Source organism: Oncorhynchus kisutch, linkage group LG5, assembly GCF_002021735.2.
Source record: "Oncorhynchus kisutch isolate 150728-3 linkage group LG5, Okis_V2, whole genome shotgun sequence".
NCBI lineage: Eukaryota > Metazoa > Chordata > Actinopteri > Salmoniformes > Salmonidae > Oncorhynchus > Oncorhynchus kisutch.
The window spans coordinates 34,556,541-34,570,729 of NC_034178.2; the positions used below are offsets into that span (position 1 = coordinate 34,556,541).

The 14,189-nt window shown below is 42.3% G+C and overlaps 1 protein-coding gene across 1 annotated transcript in view; it reads right to left on the reverse strand.

Annotated features, from left to right (window-relative positions):
- Positions 1 to 223: 223 nt before the first annotated feature.
- The window catches only part of LOC109890943 (metabotropic glutamate receptor 6-like), a 38,850-nt gene continuing 24,884 nt past the window's right edge, over positions 224 to 14,189 (reverse strand). The window contains exons 3-12 of the mRNA XM_020483112.2: positions 9,642 to 9,858; positions 9,350 to 9,485; positions 9,048 to 9,202; positions 8,763 to 8,903; positions 8,448 to 8,648; positions 7,541 to 7,680; positions 6,662 to 7,285; positions 6,177 to 6,488; positions 1,758 to 1,993; positions 224 to 1,623 (exon numbers count right to left, since the gene is read on the reverse strand). Of these exons, the coding sequence (XP_020338701.2) occupies positions 1,620 to 1,623; positions 1,758 to 1,993; positions 6,177 to 6,488; positions 6,662 to 7,285; positions 7,541 to 7,680; positions 8,448 to 8,648; positions 8,763 to 8,903; positions 9,048 to 9,202; positions 9,350 to 9,485; positions 9,642 to 9,858 (2,166 nt within the window). The 3' untranslated portion in view covers positions 224 to 1,619. The remainder of the gene's footprint in view (positions 1,624 to 1,757; positions 1,994 to 6,176; positions 6,489 to 6,661; positions 7,286 to 7,540; positions 7,681 to 8,447; positions 8,649 to 8,762; positions 8,904 to 9,047; positions 9,203 to 9,349; positions 9,486 to 9,641; positions 9,859 to 14,189) is intronic.

A 14,189-nucleotide genomic window follows, 5' to 3' on the forward strand; every position in this document is an offset into this window, starting at 1 on the left:
CCCAGCCAAGCCAAAAAAAGAATCTTACTGCAAATAACTTAATGGAAACTGTGCCGCTTCCACTGCATTGTGTTCTGACAAAATCAGAACGCAATACCGCTCGGCACAGAGTGAATGCTACAATCATGCGATGTAGGACTGCTTGGAGTGTGACCTGAACTGGGCTACCATCATTTTGTGTACCATTACAGTACCAAAGTATTCATTTTCAAATACGTTTACATAATTGAAATGATATAGTAATTTTATTTTAAGGGAAACACATGTAACATACATTTTGAGAACACAAAAGAGTGATTTAATGGCACAATATTGAAGAACACAAGTGATCATTGATGCTAAAACCAGTGATATTCTCAGTGAACTCAAGTGTTTACCATCAACTGTTCTCATAACCGCAACACCAGCAGCACTATAAAGAAATTAGGAACAATCTACGGAAATGCCATACGTTGCTGTCTAGTGTCTACCATGTGTTGTGATTCTAACAACAATTGTCTCAGAACACAATATCCTGTTCAGAACCACTGCTTCTCAATTTAGAAAGTAGCATCGTATAGAAGTTATTACTGCTAAAGCAATTAACAGCAAACTAAACCAAAGCATAACAGAAAATGTTATAATATTAAAATGGTACCTTACATGAGATCTGGCAGTATTGATGTCAGTAATCAGAATTCCCTACAGTTGTTTCTCTTTATCACTATGTCATTCAAGAACCCAACACTAGTTATTCCAGGATAAAGTGGTGCATAGAGAAGCTAGTTCCTTCCAGTGTAATCAGTCAAATATAACCACGCGTCAAAGTTGTGACACCCATACAAACAGTACTGTGGAAACATTCGTATAATGTACACACAAACTCACAACCCATGCAGTGCTGATAAATCACATAAACAACAAAGCTTGTTCTCAAAGGATCTTACTTTAGGTCCTCCAGTCAGGAAAAGGTTTAAAATTTTATTCACTATTGATCCAACTAATTGTCCTGAGAGAAATCAAAGAGAACTAATTCATTGCCATGGTCGCTTAGACATATCCTAATGTAAAAGGAGACTTTGTCCTGAAATCTAGCAAAGCTGTCCACAATGTTCATTGTGTTCTGTTCAGGATTCAGGATGATCCAGGATGATCCAATGCGTCGACTGTTCCATTTACAGTCAGGTCACAGCATCTGTGGCAAGTCAGTGAGTGTGTATTTTAAATTACAGAAAAGGTAGCATCTCCATTTTCCTTTATTTCCATTCCACCCATGAGACAATGTAGCCTTCACCACTGATCAAAAACGGGCTCCTTTTATTTATTTATTTGAATTTTACTTAACCTTTATTTAACTAGTCAGTTAAGAACAAATTCTTATTTACAATGACGGCCTACCCTGGCCAAACCCTAACCTGGACGATGCTAGGCCAATTGTGCGCCGCCCTATGGGACTCCCAATCACAGCCAGTTGTGATACAGCCTGGAATCGAACCAGGGTCTGTAGTGATGCCTTAGACCGCTGCGCCACTCGGGAGCCCCCTCTCTGCATGTGAGGGAGTGCTTTGCCAAGGGAGACCATTATAAGCTGTCGTCTGTTAGGTGCCAGGTGTCGTATTCATCTCTGGTTTCCTGCTGGATTATCTAAAGTGATTGAAGAGAGAGACAATTACCAATTGTTTTAGTGAAAAATGAACACTAATCTGTTTCTATATCATTGTGAATACATAAGGTAGCACAGGTGAGGGATCAGTGGATACCACCGCTGCTTTACTCACTGTGATCGGTCAGGCACTATGGCACTACTTTTGGACTCTCCGTTCTGCTTGTCATCTTTCTGGGAGAGTTGTGAGGTCACTGTGGAAGCCACAGCCTTGGAGCTGCGCTTGCGTTTCTGTACGTTCTGCTCCGGTTGGAAGATGATGACATAGACCTTAGGGACGTACAACATGCCCAGGGACACAGTGGCACTCAGGCTCATGGACACCGTCAGGGTGGTGGTCTGGATGAACATCTAGAGCAGAGGGAAAGCAGGATGAAGGTTAATAATAAATACCTGAGTATACAGCTAGACATTTTACAATAGGGTTTGGATTGCCTGGCTGAGTACTAAATGAATTGTTTGTGTTGCGTTCACAATTCAAAAGACACATTTTCCTCATTTTCCTTTCTATCCTATGCCTATCCTTCCATCTATTCCTCTGATAATACCCTGAGAATGAGAATATAGTATTCTGAAAATATTCTGAGAATACAGTAAAACTGTACATTCAATAAATATTAATAATAATGTATGGAGGTTGTCTTACATAATATTTTCCATGGCAATCCCCATGACATACCTTTATTATACCTAATTATTGTATGAAGAATTGATCGACAGCAGGTCAAATAGGAGGTACACAGTATACAGATGAAGAAACAACATCTGAATGCTCAAGGAGACAGTTGTGTTTTTAGCCTGGGATGAATGATTTATATCCCAGTATAAGCACTGAGGAGTGGTGCTCTATTTATGGGCCTTCAACATGTCTATTCACGTGTTGTTCCTCTGTTGTCAGGCTGGCAACAACAATACTGAGAACAGACTTGTGATCTGAGTCCGATGCACTGACAATTCAAACGCAGTACATGTCATGAATAAATGAATAAATACATGCCATAAAAAATCAATTAACAAAGACCTAAAGTGCATTTGGGAAGTATTCAGACCCCTTGACTTTTCCCCCATTTTGTTACGATACAGCCTTATTCTAAAATTGATTGAATTGTGTTTTTCCCCTCATCAGTCTACACACAATACCCTATAATGAAAAAGCAAAAATAGGCTTTTAGACATTTTTGCAAATCTATAAAAAATATCACACGTACATAAGTATATAAACCCTTTACTCAGTACTTTGTTTAAGCACCTTTAGAGACGATTACAGCCTCAAGTCTTCTTGGGTATGATGCTACAAGCTTGGCACACCTGTATTTGGGGAGTTTCTCCCGTTCTTCTCTGCAGATCCACTCAAGCTCTGCCAGGTTGGATGGGGAGCGTCGCTGCACAGGTTTTTTCAGGTCTCTCCAGAGATGTTCGATCGGGTTCAAGTCCGAGCTCTGGCTGGGCCACTCAAAGATATTCAAAGACTTGCCCTGAAGCCACTCTTGCGTCGTCTTGGCTGTGCGCTTAAGGCCGTTGTCCTATTGGAAGGTGAACCTTCACCCCAGTCTGAGGTCCTGAGAACTCTGGATAAGGTTTTCATCAAGGATCTCTCTGCATTTTGCTCCATTCATCTGTCCCTCAAACCTGACTAGTCTCCCAGTCCCTGCCGCTGAAAAAAATCCTCACAGCATGATGCTGCTACCATCATGCTACAATGTAAGGATGTTGCCAAGTTTCCTCCAGACTTGAGGCTTGGCATTCAGGACAAAGAGTTCAATCTTGGTTTCATCAGACCAGAGAATCTTGTTTCTCATGGTCTGAGAGTCTTTAGGTGCCTTTTGGCAAACTCCAAGTGGGCTGTCATGTGCCTTTTACTGAGGAGTGGCTTACATCTGGCCACTCTAACATAAAGGCCTGATTGGTGGAATGCTGCAGAGATGGTTGTCCTTCTGGAAGGTTCTCCCATCTCCACAGAGGAACTCTGTAGTTCTGTCAGAGTGACCATCGGGTTCTTGGTTACCTCCCTGACCAAGGCCCTCCTCCCCCGATTGCTCATTTAAGAATGATGGACGCCACTGTGTTTTTGGGGACCTTCAATCCTGCAGAAATGTTTTGGTACCCTTCCCCAGACACAATCCTGTCTAGGATTGGGACAAGACTGTAACTACCAATTGGATATCACGAAATCGGGGAGAAAAAGGGGGTAAAGTAAAAAAAAAATATATATATATATATATATATATATATATATATATATATATATAATAATAATAATAATTCACACATTAAGGGAAGTCAGTAGAAAAAATGTAAGAAAAATAGCCAACCCCCTAAGTTTGCCAACACCTTACATTCACACTTCCCTATTGATCAACTTGCAATTCTTTAAACTTTTCTGAGTACCTCTCAAAGTCTAATTCATCAATAACCTTGCATCCAATCTAAGAACACTCCTTCCCTGTTACTGTAATGTTGTAATACTGTCTGGTCAAAAATGTCAACTAATGCGATCTGAGAACTAAATGTTATTGATGCTATATTTAGATGTTCTAAGCTGTAAGTGTGTAATTGAATAGCATGTAGTGGATATTTATTTGTCTCTCAGAGACCCATTTTATCACTGAGCTTATCTGACCTCTTTTTTGACCTCTTTGATTCATTTCATTTCGATTTGCAGAGGTGAAAAGACTTTAAAGACTTCATTTAGGCTGACTGATTTAACAACATACTCTACTAAACTGAACATACACTACATTGCCAAAAGTAAGTGGACATATGCTCGTAGACTCTCTCATTCCAAAATCATGGACATTAATATGGAGTTGGTCCCCCCTTTGCTGCTTTAACAGCCTCCACTAATCTAGGAAGGCTTTCCACTAGATGTTGGAATATTGCTGCGGGGACTTGCTTCCATTCATCCACAAGAATATTAGTGAGGTCGGGCTCTAATGTTGGGAAATTAGGCCTGGTTTGCAGTTGGTGTTCCAATTCATCCCAAAGGTGTATGATGGGGTTGAGATCTGAGATCTCTGTGCAGGCCAGTCAAGTTCTGCCACATTGATCTCAACAAGCCACTTCTGTATGGACCTCGCTTTGTGCACGGGGGCATTGTCATGCTGAAACAGGGAAGAGCCTTCCCCAAACTGTTGGCACAATGTTGGAAGCACAGAATCATCTAGAATGTCATTGTATGCTGTAGTGTTGAGATTTCCCTTCACTGGAATTAAGGGACCTAGCCAGACCATGAAAAACAGCCCCAGACCATTATTCCCCCTCCACCGAACTTTACAGTGGGCACTATGCATTCGGGCAGGTAGCGTTCTCCTGGCATCCCGCCAAACCAAGATTCGTCCACCAAATGGTGAAGCATGATTCAACACTCCAGAGAAGGCATTTTCACTGCTCCAGAGACCAATGGTGGTGAGCTTTACACCACTCCAGGTGACGCTTGGCATTGCACATGGTGATCTTAGGCTTGTGTGTGGCTGCTCGGCCATGGAAACCCATTTCATGAAGCTCCCGACGAACAATTATTGTGCTGACTGTCACGCCCTGACCGTTTTATGTCTCTATTTTGGTTTGGTCAGGGTGTGATTTGGGTGGACAGTCTATGTTCTATGATTTTCTATTTCTATGTGTTTGGCCGGGTGTGGTTCTCAATCAGAGGCAGCTGTCTATCATTGTCTCTGATTGAGAACCATACTTAGGTACCCTTTTCCCCCACCTGTTTTGTGGGAAGTTAACTTTGTCTTTGTTCAGAGCCCAAAGCGTCACGGTTTGGTTTTTGTTCTACGTTTTGTCGGCGTCATTTTTGAATAAAGAAAAAAAGTGTACGCTTACCATGCTGCACCTTGGTCCAGTCCTTCAGCCAGCCGTGACACTGACGTTGCTTCCAGAGGCAGTTTGAAACTCGGTAGTGAGTGTTGCAACTGAGGACAGACAATTTTTACCTGCTACACGCTTCAGGACTCGGTGGTTCCCTTCTGTGAGCTTGTGTTGACTACCACTTTGCGTCTGAGCCGTTGTTGCTCCTAGATGTTTCCACTTCACAATAACAGCACTTACAGTTGACCGGGGCAGCTCTAGCAGGGCAGAAATGTTACGAATGAACTTGTTTGAAAGATGACATCCTATGATGGTGCCACGTTGAAAGTCACTGAGCTCTTCAGTAAGGCCATTCTACTGCCAATGTTAATCTATGGAGATTGCATGGCTGTGTGCTCGATTTTACAGACCTGTCAGAAAAGGGTGTGGCTGAAATAGCCGAATCCACTCATTTGAAGGGGCGTCCACATACTTTTGTATTTATAGTGTACTTCCTTTTAAATCCTGACCAAGTCAATGAAGAGGATGCTGAACATACTGTGAGTGCCTCATGGAAAAAAATCTGATATTAAAGGTAACAAACAAGCATTTGATAACAGTCTAGAACCTATTCTAGAAAACATACTGATAGTTCTAGAGTTGCTTTTTTAAGTATATAAAAAATTGTCTTTCTCTGCCAATGGATAAATACCAGCAAATATAGAAATGTGATTGATTTTCAAACCTTCTCAGTAGACTGTGCTGTACCAAAGAAGATGGGCACAAAGGCCAGCCAGATGATACAGGTGGTGTACATGGTGAAGCCAATGGGCTTGGCCTCGTTGAAGGTCTCTGGCACCCCTCTGCTCTTGATGGCATACACAGTGCAGGTCACCATCAGCACGATACTGTAGCTCAAGCAGAGGACCAGGGCCAGGTCGGACATGTCACATTTCAGGACCCCACGTGCAAACTCTGGGTTGGGCGGCCGCTGCTCCTCATAGTCTATGATGGTGTGTGGGGGCACCACTCCGAACCAGATGAAAATGCCAAGTAACTGTGGAGATACAGAGAATGATCCAAAGATTGATGTGGCCCATGATTCAGCAGATCAATCTAATTCTCCTGTATACCATTCCAGATACCATTTCCTGTGTCTTTAACAAGCACTATTGTATTACTGCCTTGTTTTCATCAAATGCAATAGGAGAGAGGCAGCAACTCACTCACCTGCACTCCAATGAGTATGAAGGTGATGATCAGCTGAGAAGCAGGGCTGATGAATGGAGGTGGCGTGACTGCTTTCTTGCCCTGCTCAAAAATACGGTAAATGCGGTTTGTCTTGGTGAGCATAGCTGAGTAGGTAATACACATGCCCAGGCCCAGCAGCAGCCTGCGGAATGCACACACTGGGGCGCTGGGCTCTGCGATCATGAGGAAGGTGATCAGGTAGATGAGAAAGATGCCTGTCAGGAGAACGTAGCTGAGCTCCCGACCGGAGGCTCGGACGATGGGGGTGTCGTTAAAGCGGATGAAGGTGATGATGCATCCGGAGGTGGCCAAGATGCCCAGGACAGCCAGGAACACAGGGATGATGGCCCAGGGGGAGCTCCACTCCAGTTTGATGATGGGTGTGGACCGGCAGCCCGTTCGGTTTGGCATGGGACGCATATCGAAGGGACACATGTCACAGTTTAGCTCATCCAGCTGGTATTGATATCCGTCACACAGTTCACAGTGCCAGCAACAGGGTACACCCTTCACCATCTTCTTCCTCTCTCCTAGCTCACAGGGGAAACTGCACACCGAGTCAGGGACTGCACGGTCCCCGCCCGACCATTGCATCTCCTCAGCCTTTAACAGAGACAGAGACAATGTTGAAGAACATCAAGTCAACTCCTGAAGTAGTCACATCATGTCATTACTGGGGGAAAGAGAATGAATGACTAAATGGAGCTAAATAAAAGTGCATGAATAACTGGAATGAGTTTGGTTCAATTGAAAGGTTGTCAACTCAAAACACAAACAGTACATTCCTCAATGCAATAGCAACACTGATAAAGTGAACATCATCATTGAAAAATAAAATAGACCAAAACAAATGTTTACATTGAGTCGCAGATTGTTTGTCCACTGGCCAATACACCGGTACCCAGGGTTGGTGGTGTTGGAAAGTTGGAACTGGAAGATGTCATAGCGACCAGGAGCATCTCCATTCTCATTGAACATGACCCCAGTCCCTGCACTGCCTGTTGGATAGAGGAGCAAGGATTTTTAACAGGGCTACCCGCAAGTGGGCCGTGCAATGCTTTTACCTTTGAACAAAGAAAAATGAAACCTACGGTGAACCTAAAGCTCATGTCTTATGCAACCAGTGCAAAGCTGAGCATAAGATTCTTCCTGCTGAGGGTTCCTTTCCGTACATGCCGCTATTTCGGTAATCTCTGTTCCCTTCAAGCATTCAATCAGAGGGCTTCCACACAAGCAAAGGTCATCCACAAACAGGGAAAAGGAAATAGCTTTGCTTTTCATAGAAAGCTCCTTGGACTCCAAGAAATATATTTTTTGTGAAAGATGGAGATGAAAAGAGGAGTGTTTCTTGTGTATGAAGAAAGAAGAGAGGCTGCCCTGTGGAAGAATAGTGCATTGAAGAGGTTAACACAGAGTGCAGTGATGTCTTCAGACTGACTTCCATCCACACTTTTTTGGAGTGACTGACCTCTCAGACTAACCTCTCTGATGGGATGTGATGGGAACCAGTAGTGGAAAAGGCTTCAATGAAACCAGGACATTTCCTCTGTTTGGGCTTTAATTATAAAAATATATAATTTCAATTATCAAGAGTATTATCTGACTTGACAGCCACAACAAAAAGAAAAGTCAGGATAGAAGATACAATTTCAAACTCGATCCAAACAAAGTTTATTGAACGTTCCCAGACCTGATTAACTGCTGCTCCAACGAAATTTCTCAAGACGCTTTTTAACAATCCCTGGTCTGTACATTTCCAACTCACCATTAAAGTTGACTGAGCGAATGTAATGGAGCAGCTGACTCCCTTCCACTGGGTCCATCTTCTCACAGATGCCCATGGAGCCCGGACAGAGGTCCAGGTGCATGCTGTGTAAGGCATGGGCCATGGCATACACCGCGTCTATCACAAACTGTACTTTCCCTTCCTGCTCGTACTGAGATTCCTGTGCGATTCTCTCTTCCCCTGAAGAAGGGAGGAAGGGTGGCATACAATGGATAAAACCTGTGTAGCCTGTAAGTAAATCTGCTTATTTGAGATAAACCTTTGAAATATGTCAGAAATAACCTCTTTTCCTACCTGTACATTTTCTTCTACCAAGGTCGTACTTGATACCTGGTCGAGTGAGTTTACATTTGAAGTCGTCCTCCCAGTATTCTGCAAACCAGATGTTCCTTCTGTTGTTTTTCAGAGATCTCGAGGTGAAGTAGTTGTCGAACCCTTGGCAAAGGACCAACAGAGCATCACTATCACCTTATGTTTAAGACTTTCCCAGACTTTCCCATCCCCCACTAAAGTTAAATTCATATTGAACACCAAAATACAATGTATCTCTGCAATATCTTTTTCATGTGTTTGCCTAACCATCGATGGAGGCCCTCTTGGGGAGGATGGTGACAGCCCCCTCAGCCACATCCTCCTGGTCCAGGATGGGGGAGCTCTTGGCCCCCCAGCTGTCAGAGCCCACAAACAGGAAGTGACCCGTCAGGTTAGCCCTCTTTGCTGCCTCCAAGACACGTCTGTAATAAGTGGTGATAATGGATTAGCACACTGGACCTTCATTAGCTTTGAGTCTATAGGAACTTGATACTGTGGTGCTTAGAGAACAAGTAGCATGGTGGTTATGTGACAACAGTCCTAGGGAAAGGAACTAGTTTGCCACTAACCTGATGTCATCCTCATTGGCAAAGATGATGACCCCACGAGCATTAGAGGTCTCCATTAGTCTCTTGATGATCTTATCAAATCCACCTGGTTTCGGCTCTCGAGGGATTTTGATGGATTGGCCGATGCATAAACCTCCTGAATGAAGGGAGAAGAAAGACAAGACCCAAACCAAGGCTGCTCCTCCATTGGACGTCATGTCCTCCCCATATAGTACCATCAGTTCCAACAGCATGTTGGCCATGGTTAGGCTACACCAGAACATTTGAATTCCCCACTAAATTCGGTACAAACCTGCTTCTCGTGAAATCTGGAGGAAGGCATCGACGCCGCTCTCACCGTAGTTTCCTTCTGAGGCCAGTGTAGATACATAGTTCCACCCCATAGCCTTGACGATGTCCACCATGGCCTGGGCCTGGTAGGAGTCAGGAGGGACCACGCGGGAGAAGAACTCATAACGACTTTTGTCACTCAGCTCTGGAGCCGTGGACGCATAACTAATCTGGGGGATCTGAAAGATACATACGTTACATGATGTTAACGGCTGCATGGTTTTAAGAAGAGACCGGAGACAGTCATTAGATTCAAAAGGAGGGTTAATGGACGTTGGACAGCTACTGAACCAGACACCATGTGTTATTATCAAATCAATCTTCGTCGGGATAAGTCAGACACAGTTGGTAAACTAACCACTTAATACCTTATGATGATACGTTGCCAGTAATTGAGAGTACTGAATAGTTCTCACATGTCCAGCCAATGTAATCCACTAGGACATGGCGACAATCATCCACTGTAATATTTCTAGAGCTTTACTACTGGTCTATGTCGGCCATAAAAACCAACGTCATGGTGAAATACAGATGGTAAATTTCACTGCTGTAAAAGCATTTGTTTGAAAAAAATTAATGGATTAGAGGATTAATTTACTGGTGTGCTACTTCCTTAATGACATAGTTTATGTGAGTGGGCTTGACTCTGATCCCACTAATGCCCGCCCATGGCTTGATGAGAGGTTATTTAGAGGGAGTAGAGAAAGGTAGACAAACAAAGGGTTGTGAAGGGAGAAGAAGAGAAGAGGGAGAGAACCATTTCACAGATTATCTGGAAGGATTATATGGGTTTTAGTCTAATTACATTGAACACAGAGGGACAGAGACAGAGATCAAGAGACAAGGTTACCATATCTCAGCTGTAAGCTATACAATATATTTAATTCTGATGGTCACGTGCAACTTACATTTGCTGCTTTACTTTAACTCTTTCTCTCTAGAACATTAATCTATTACTGTGATAGGTATGGCTCCTACTAGTTTATAATCTTCTGTCTGGGAGGGTGAAATTCGATACACCAAACATTGATGTGATCAATGATAACATCATTTTCAAATATGTACATTCCGTCACTAATTCCTAAAGCAAAATGAAGCCTCCTTTAATCCAATATACAAGGATGGCATAATTTATCTTCAAAATCAAGTAATTATGGCTGTCAGACAGTCCATAAAAAAAATACATCTGTAGACTGTTATGCTATGTTGCACCCCTAACTGGTTCTTTGGCCCTGCCATGTACATTTCAGTGCCATGCGTGTTGAGTTCCATGACATATCCAAGGATCTCTGACCTCAACCCCATAGACAAACCTAACCTTTTTCTGACAGGAACATTTAGAGCATAATTATCTAGATTTCCATTCAAATGTTGTTGTAATTCTTATCATTGGCATAAAACACTCATAACTTAACTGACCTAGAGTAGCTGACATGTTATTTCAAGGTGTTACGGCACATTCCTCTTCTGTGCAAACCATTTTCATTCAGAATATACTGAAATTACTGATGGCAAAGCATCAGTAGGCTAAGTATTGTTTCGTAAATGCGCTAGCACTCTCCATTTATAGAATCCTATAGAAGCTCTAACAATTCAATCTCAATGTGTGTGTAGTCACAATTCAAATGTCTGTGCTGAAATTCAATAAAATACCACAAAGAACATTTAGTTCAGATGTCATGTTAAAATATTATGTAATGTGATTAAAGAGAACAATCATTCAAATATCTGATATGGGCAGAAAGCTTAAATTCTTTTTAATCTGACTGCACTGTCCAATTTACAGTAGCTATTACAGTGAAAGAATACCATGCTATTATTTGAGGAGAGTGCATAATTATGAACTTGAAAATGTATATAATAAACCAATTAGGCACAGTTGGGCAGACTTGATGCAACATTTTGAACAGATATGCAATGGTTCATTGGATCAGTCTAAACTGCTGCCATCTAGTGGCCAAATTCAAAATTGCGCCTGGGCCTTTCTCTTGCATTTCAAAGATGATAGTGCAAAAAAAGCATGTTTATTTCTTTGTATTATCTTTTACCAGATCGAATGTGTTATATTCTCCTACATTAATTTCCACAAGCATTTCCACACACTTCAAAGTGTTTCCTTTCAAATGGTATCATGAATATGCATATCTTTGCTTCAGGTCCTGAGCTACAGGCAGTTAGATTTGGGTATATAATTTTAGACAAACTTGAAAAAAAGGGTCAGATCTTAACTGAGTAACTGTGCATACTCAAAAAAAAAAGTGCCTACTGGGAAATGCCAAAATAAAGGAATCACTTTAATAAAGGAATCACCCTAAATGAGGGATAGAAAGTATATCGAAACCACAGGTGTTTCCACACAAGTGTGGTTTCTGAGTTAATTCAGCAATGAATTCCATCATGTTTAGGGTAATGTAAAATAATAGAGTCAGCTATAACTCTGAGTTGGACGGAGACAGACTGTATAGAGCACCGAGATGGACAGTATAGCAAGCAACTGGACGGACCCGCTAGGAGGAACCCTCGAATGGATGTTGAACTGGATGCAGTTCAACAATTGAAACAATTGTTATTGTTTCAAACATTTGTTTTGGTTGTAGCAGTTGGGCTAGCTAGCATGCTAGCTAACAATCATACTGGTTTGGTTAGCTAGTTAGCTAATACACACTAGCTATCTAGCTAGCACAATACAGCACTAGCTAGTTGGGTTTGGCTAGCTAGCTAGTACACATTAGACAGCTAGCACAATGCAACACTAGCTATTTGGGTTTGTCTAGCTAGCACAATAAAACACTTGATATGTAGCTAGTACAACACTCGCTAGTACACATATGTGCTTGAGCCAGACCCTACTGAACCCAACTCTTGATTGGCACTACTTGGTGGGCACGGTGTGTAGTTGATCGTCACTACACATTGCGACCCACATGCCGTGCACCCCTGATAGACCCTCCTCATCTAGCCTAGTTATTTGGATTCCAGTCTGTCCATGTAGCCAGTTGGCTCTTTGCTATGTGATAATGTGTTATTTGTTCTAATGTCTTCAATTCATAAATGTTCAATGTCAAAACATACAGTGCCTTGCGAAAGTATTCGGCCCCCTTGAAATTTGCGACCTTTTGCCACATTTCAGGCTTCAAACATAAAGATATAAAACTGTATTTTTTGTGAAGAATGAACAACAAGTGGGACACAATCATGAAGTGGAACGACATTTATTGGATATTTCAAACTTTTTTAACAAATCAAAAACTGAAAAATTGGGCGTGTAAAATTATTCAGCCCCTTTACTTTCAGTGCAGCAAACTCTCTCCAGAAGTTCAGTAAGGATCTCTGAATGATCCAATGTTGACCTAAATGACTAATGATGATAAATACAATCCACCTGTGTGTAATCAAGTCTCCGTATAAATGCACCTGCACTGTGATAGTCTCAGAGGTCCGTTAAAAGCGCAGAGAGCATCATGAAGAACAAGGAACACACCAGGCAGGTCCGAGATACTGTTGTGAAGAAGTTTAAAGCCGGATTTGGATACAAAAAGATTTCCCAAGCTTTAAACATCCCAAGGAGCACTGTGCAAGCGATAATATTGAAATGGAAGGAGTATCAGACCACTGCAAATCTACCAAGACCTGGCCGTCCCTCTAAACTTTCAGCTCATACAAGGAGAAGACTGATCAGAGATGCAGCCAAGAGGCCCATGATCACTCTGGATGAACTGCAGAGATCTACAGCTGAGGTGGGAGACTCTGTCCATAGGACAACAATCAGTCGTATATTGCACAAATCTGGCCTTTATGGAAGAGTGGCAAGAAGAAAGCCATTTCTTAAAGATATCCATAAAAAGTGTCGTTTTAAAGTTTGCCACAAGCCACCTGGGAGACACACCAAACATGTGGAAGAAGGTGCTCTGGTCAGATGAAACCAAAATTGAACTTTTTGGCAACAATGCAAAACGTTATGTTTTGCGTAAAAGCAACACAGCTCATCACCCTAAACACACCATCCCCACTGTCAAACATGGTGGTGGCAGCATCATGGTTTGGGCCTGCTTTTCTTCAGCAGGGACAGGGAAGATGGTTAAAATTGATGGGAAGATGGATGGAGCCAAATACAGGACCATTCTGGAAGAAAACCTGATGGAGTCTGCAAAAGACCTGAGACTGGGACGGAGATTTGTCTTCCAACAAGACAATGATCCAAAACATAAAGCAAAATCTACAATGGAATGGTTCAAAAATAAACATATCCAGGTGTTAGAATGGCCAAGTTAAAGTCCAGACCTGAATCCAATCGAGAATCTGTGGAAAGAACTGAAAACTGCTGTTCACAAATGCTCTCCATCCAACCTCAGTGAGCTCGAGCTGTTTTGCAAGGAGGAATGGGAAACAATGTCAGTCTCTCGATGTGCAAAACTGATAGAGACATACCCCAAGCGACTTACAGCTGTAATCGCAGCAAAAGGTGGCGCTACAAAGTATTAACTTAAAGGGGCTGAATAATTTTGCACGC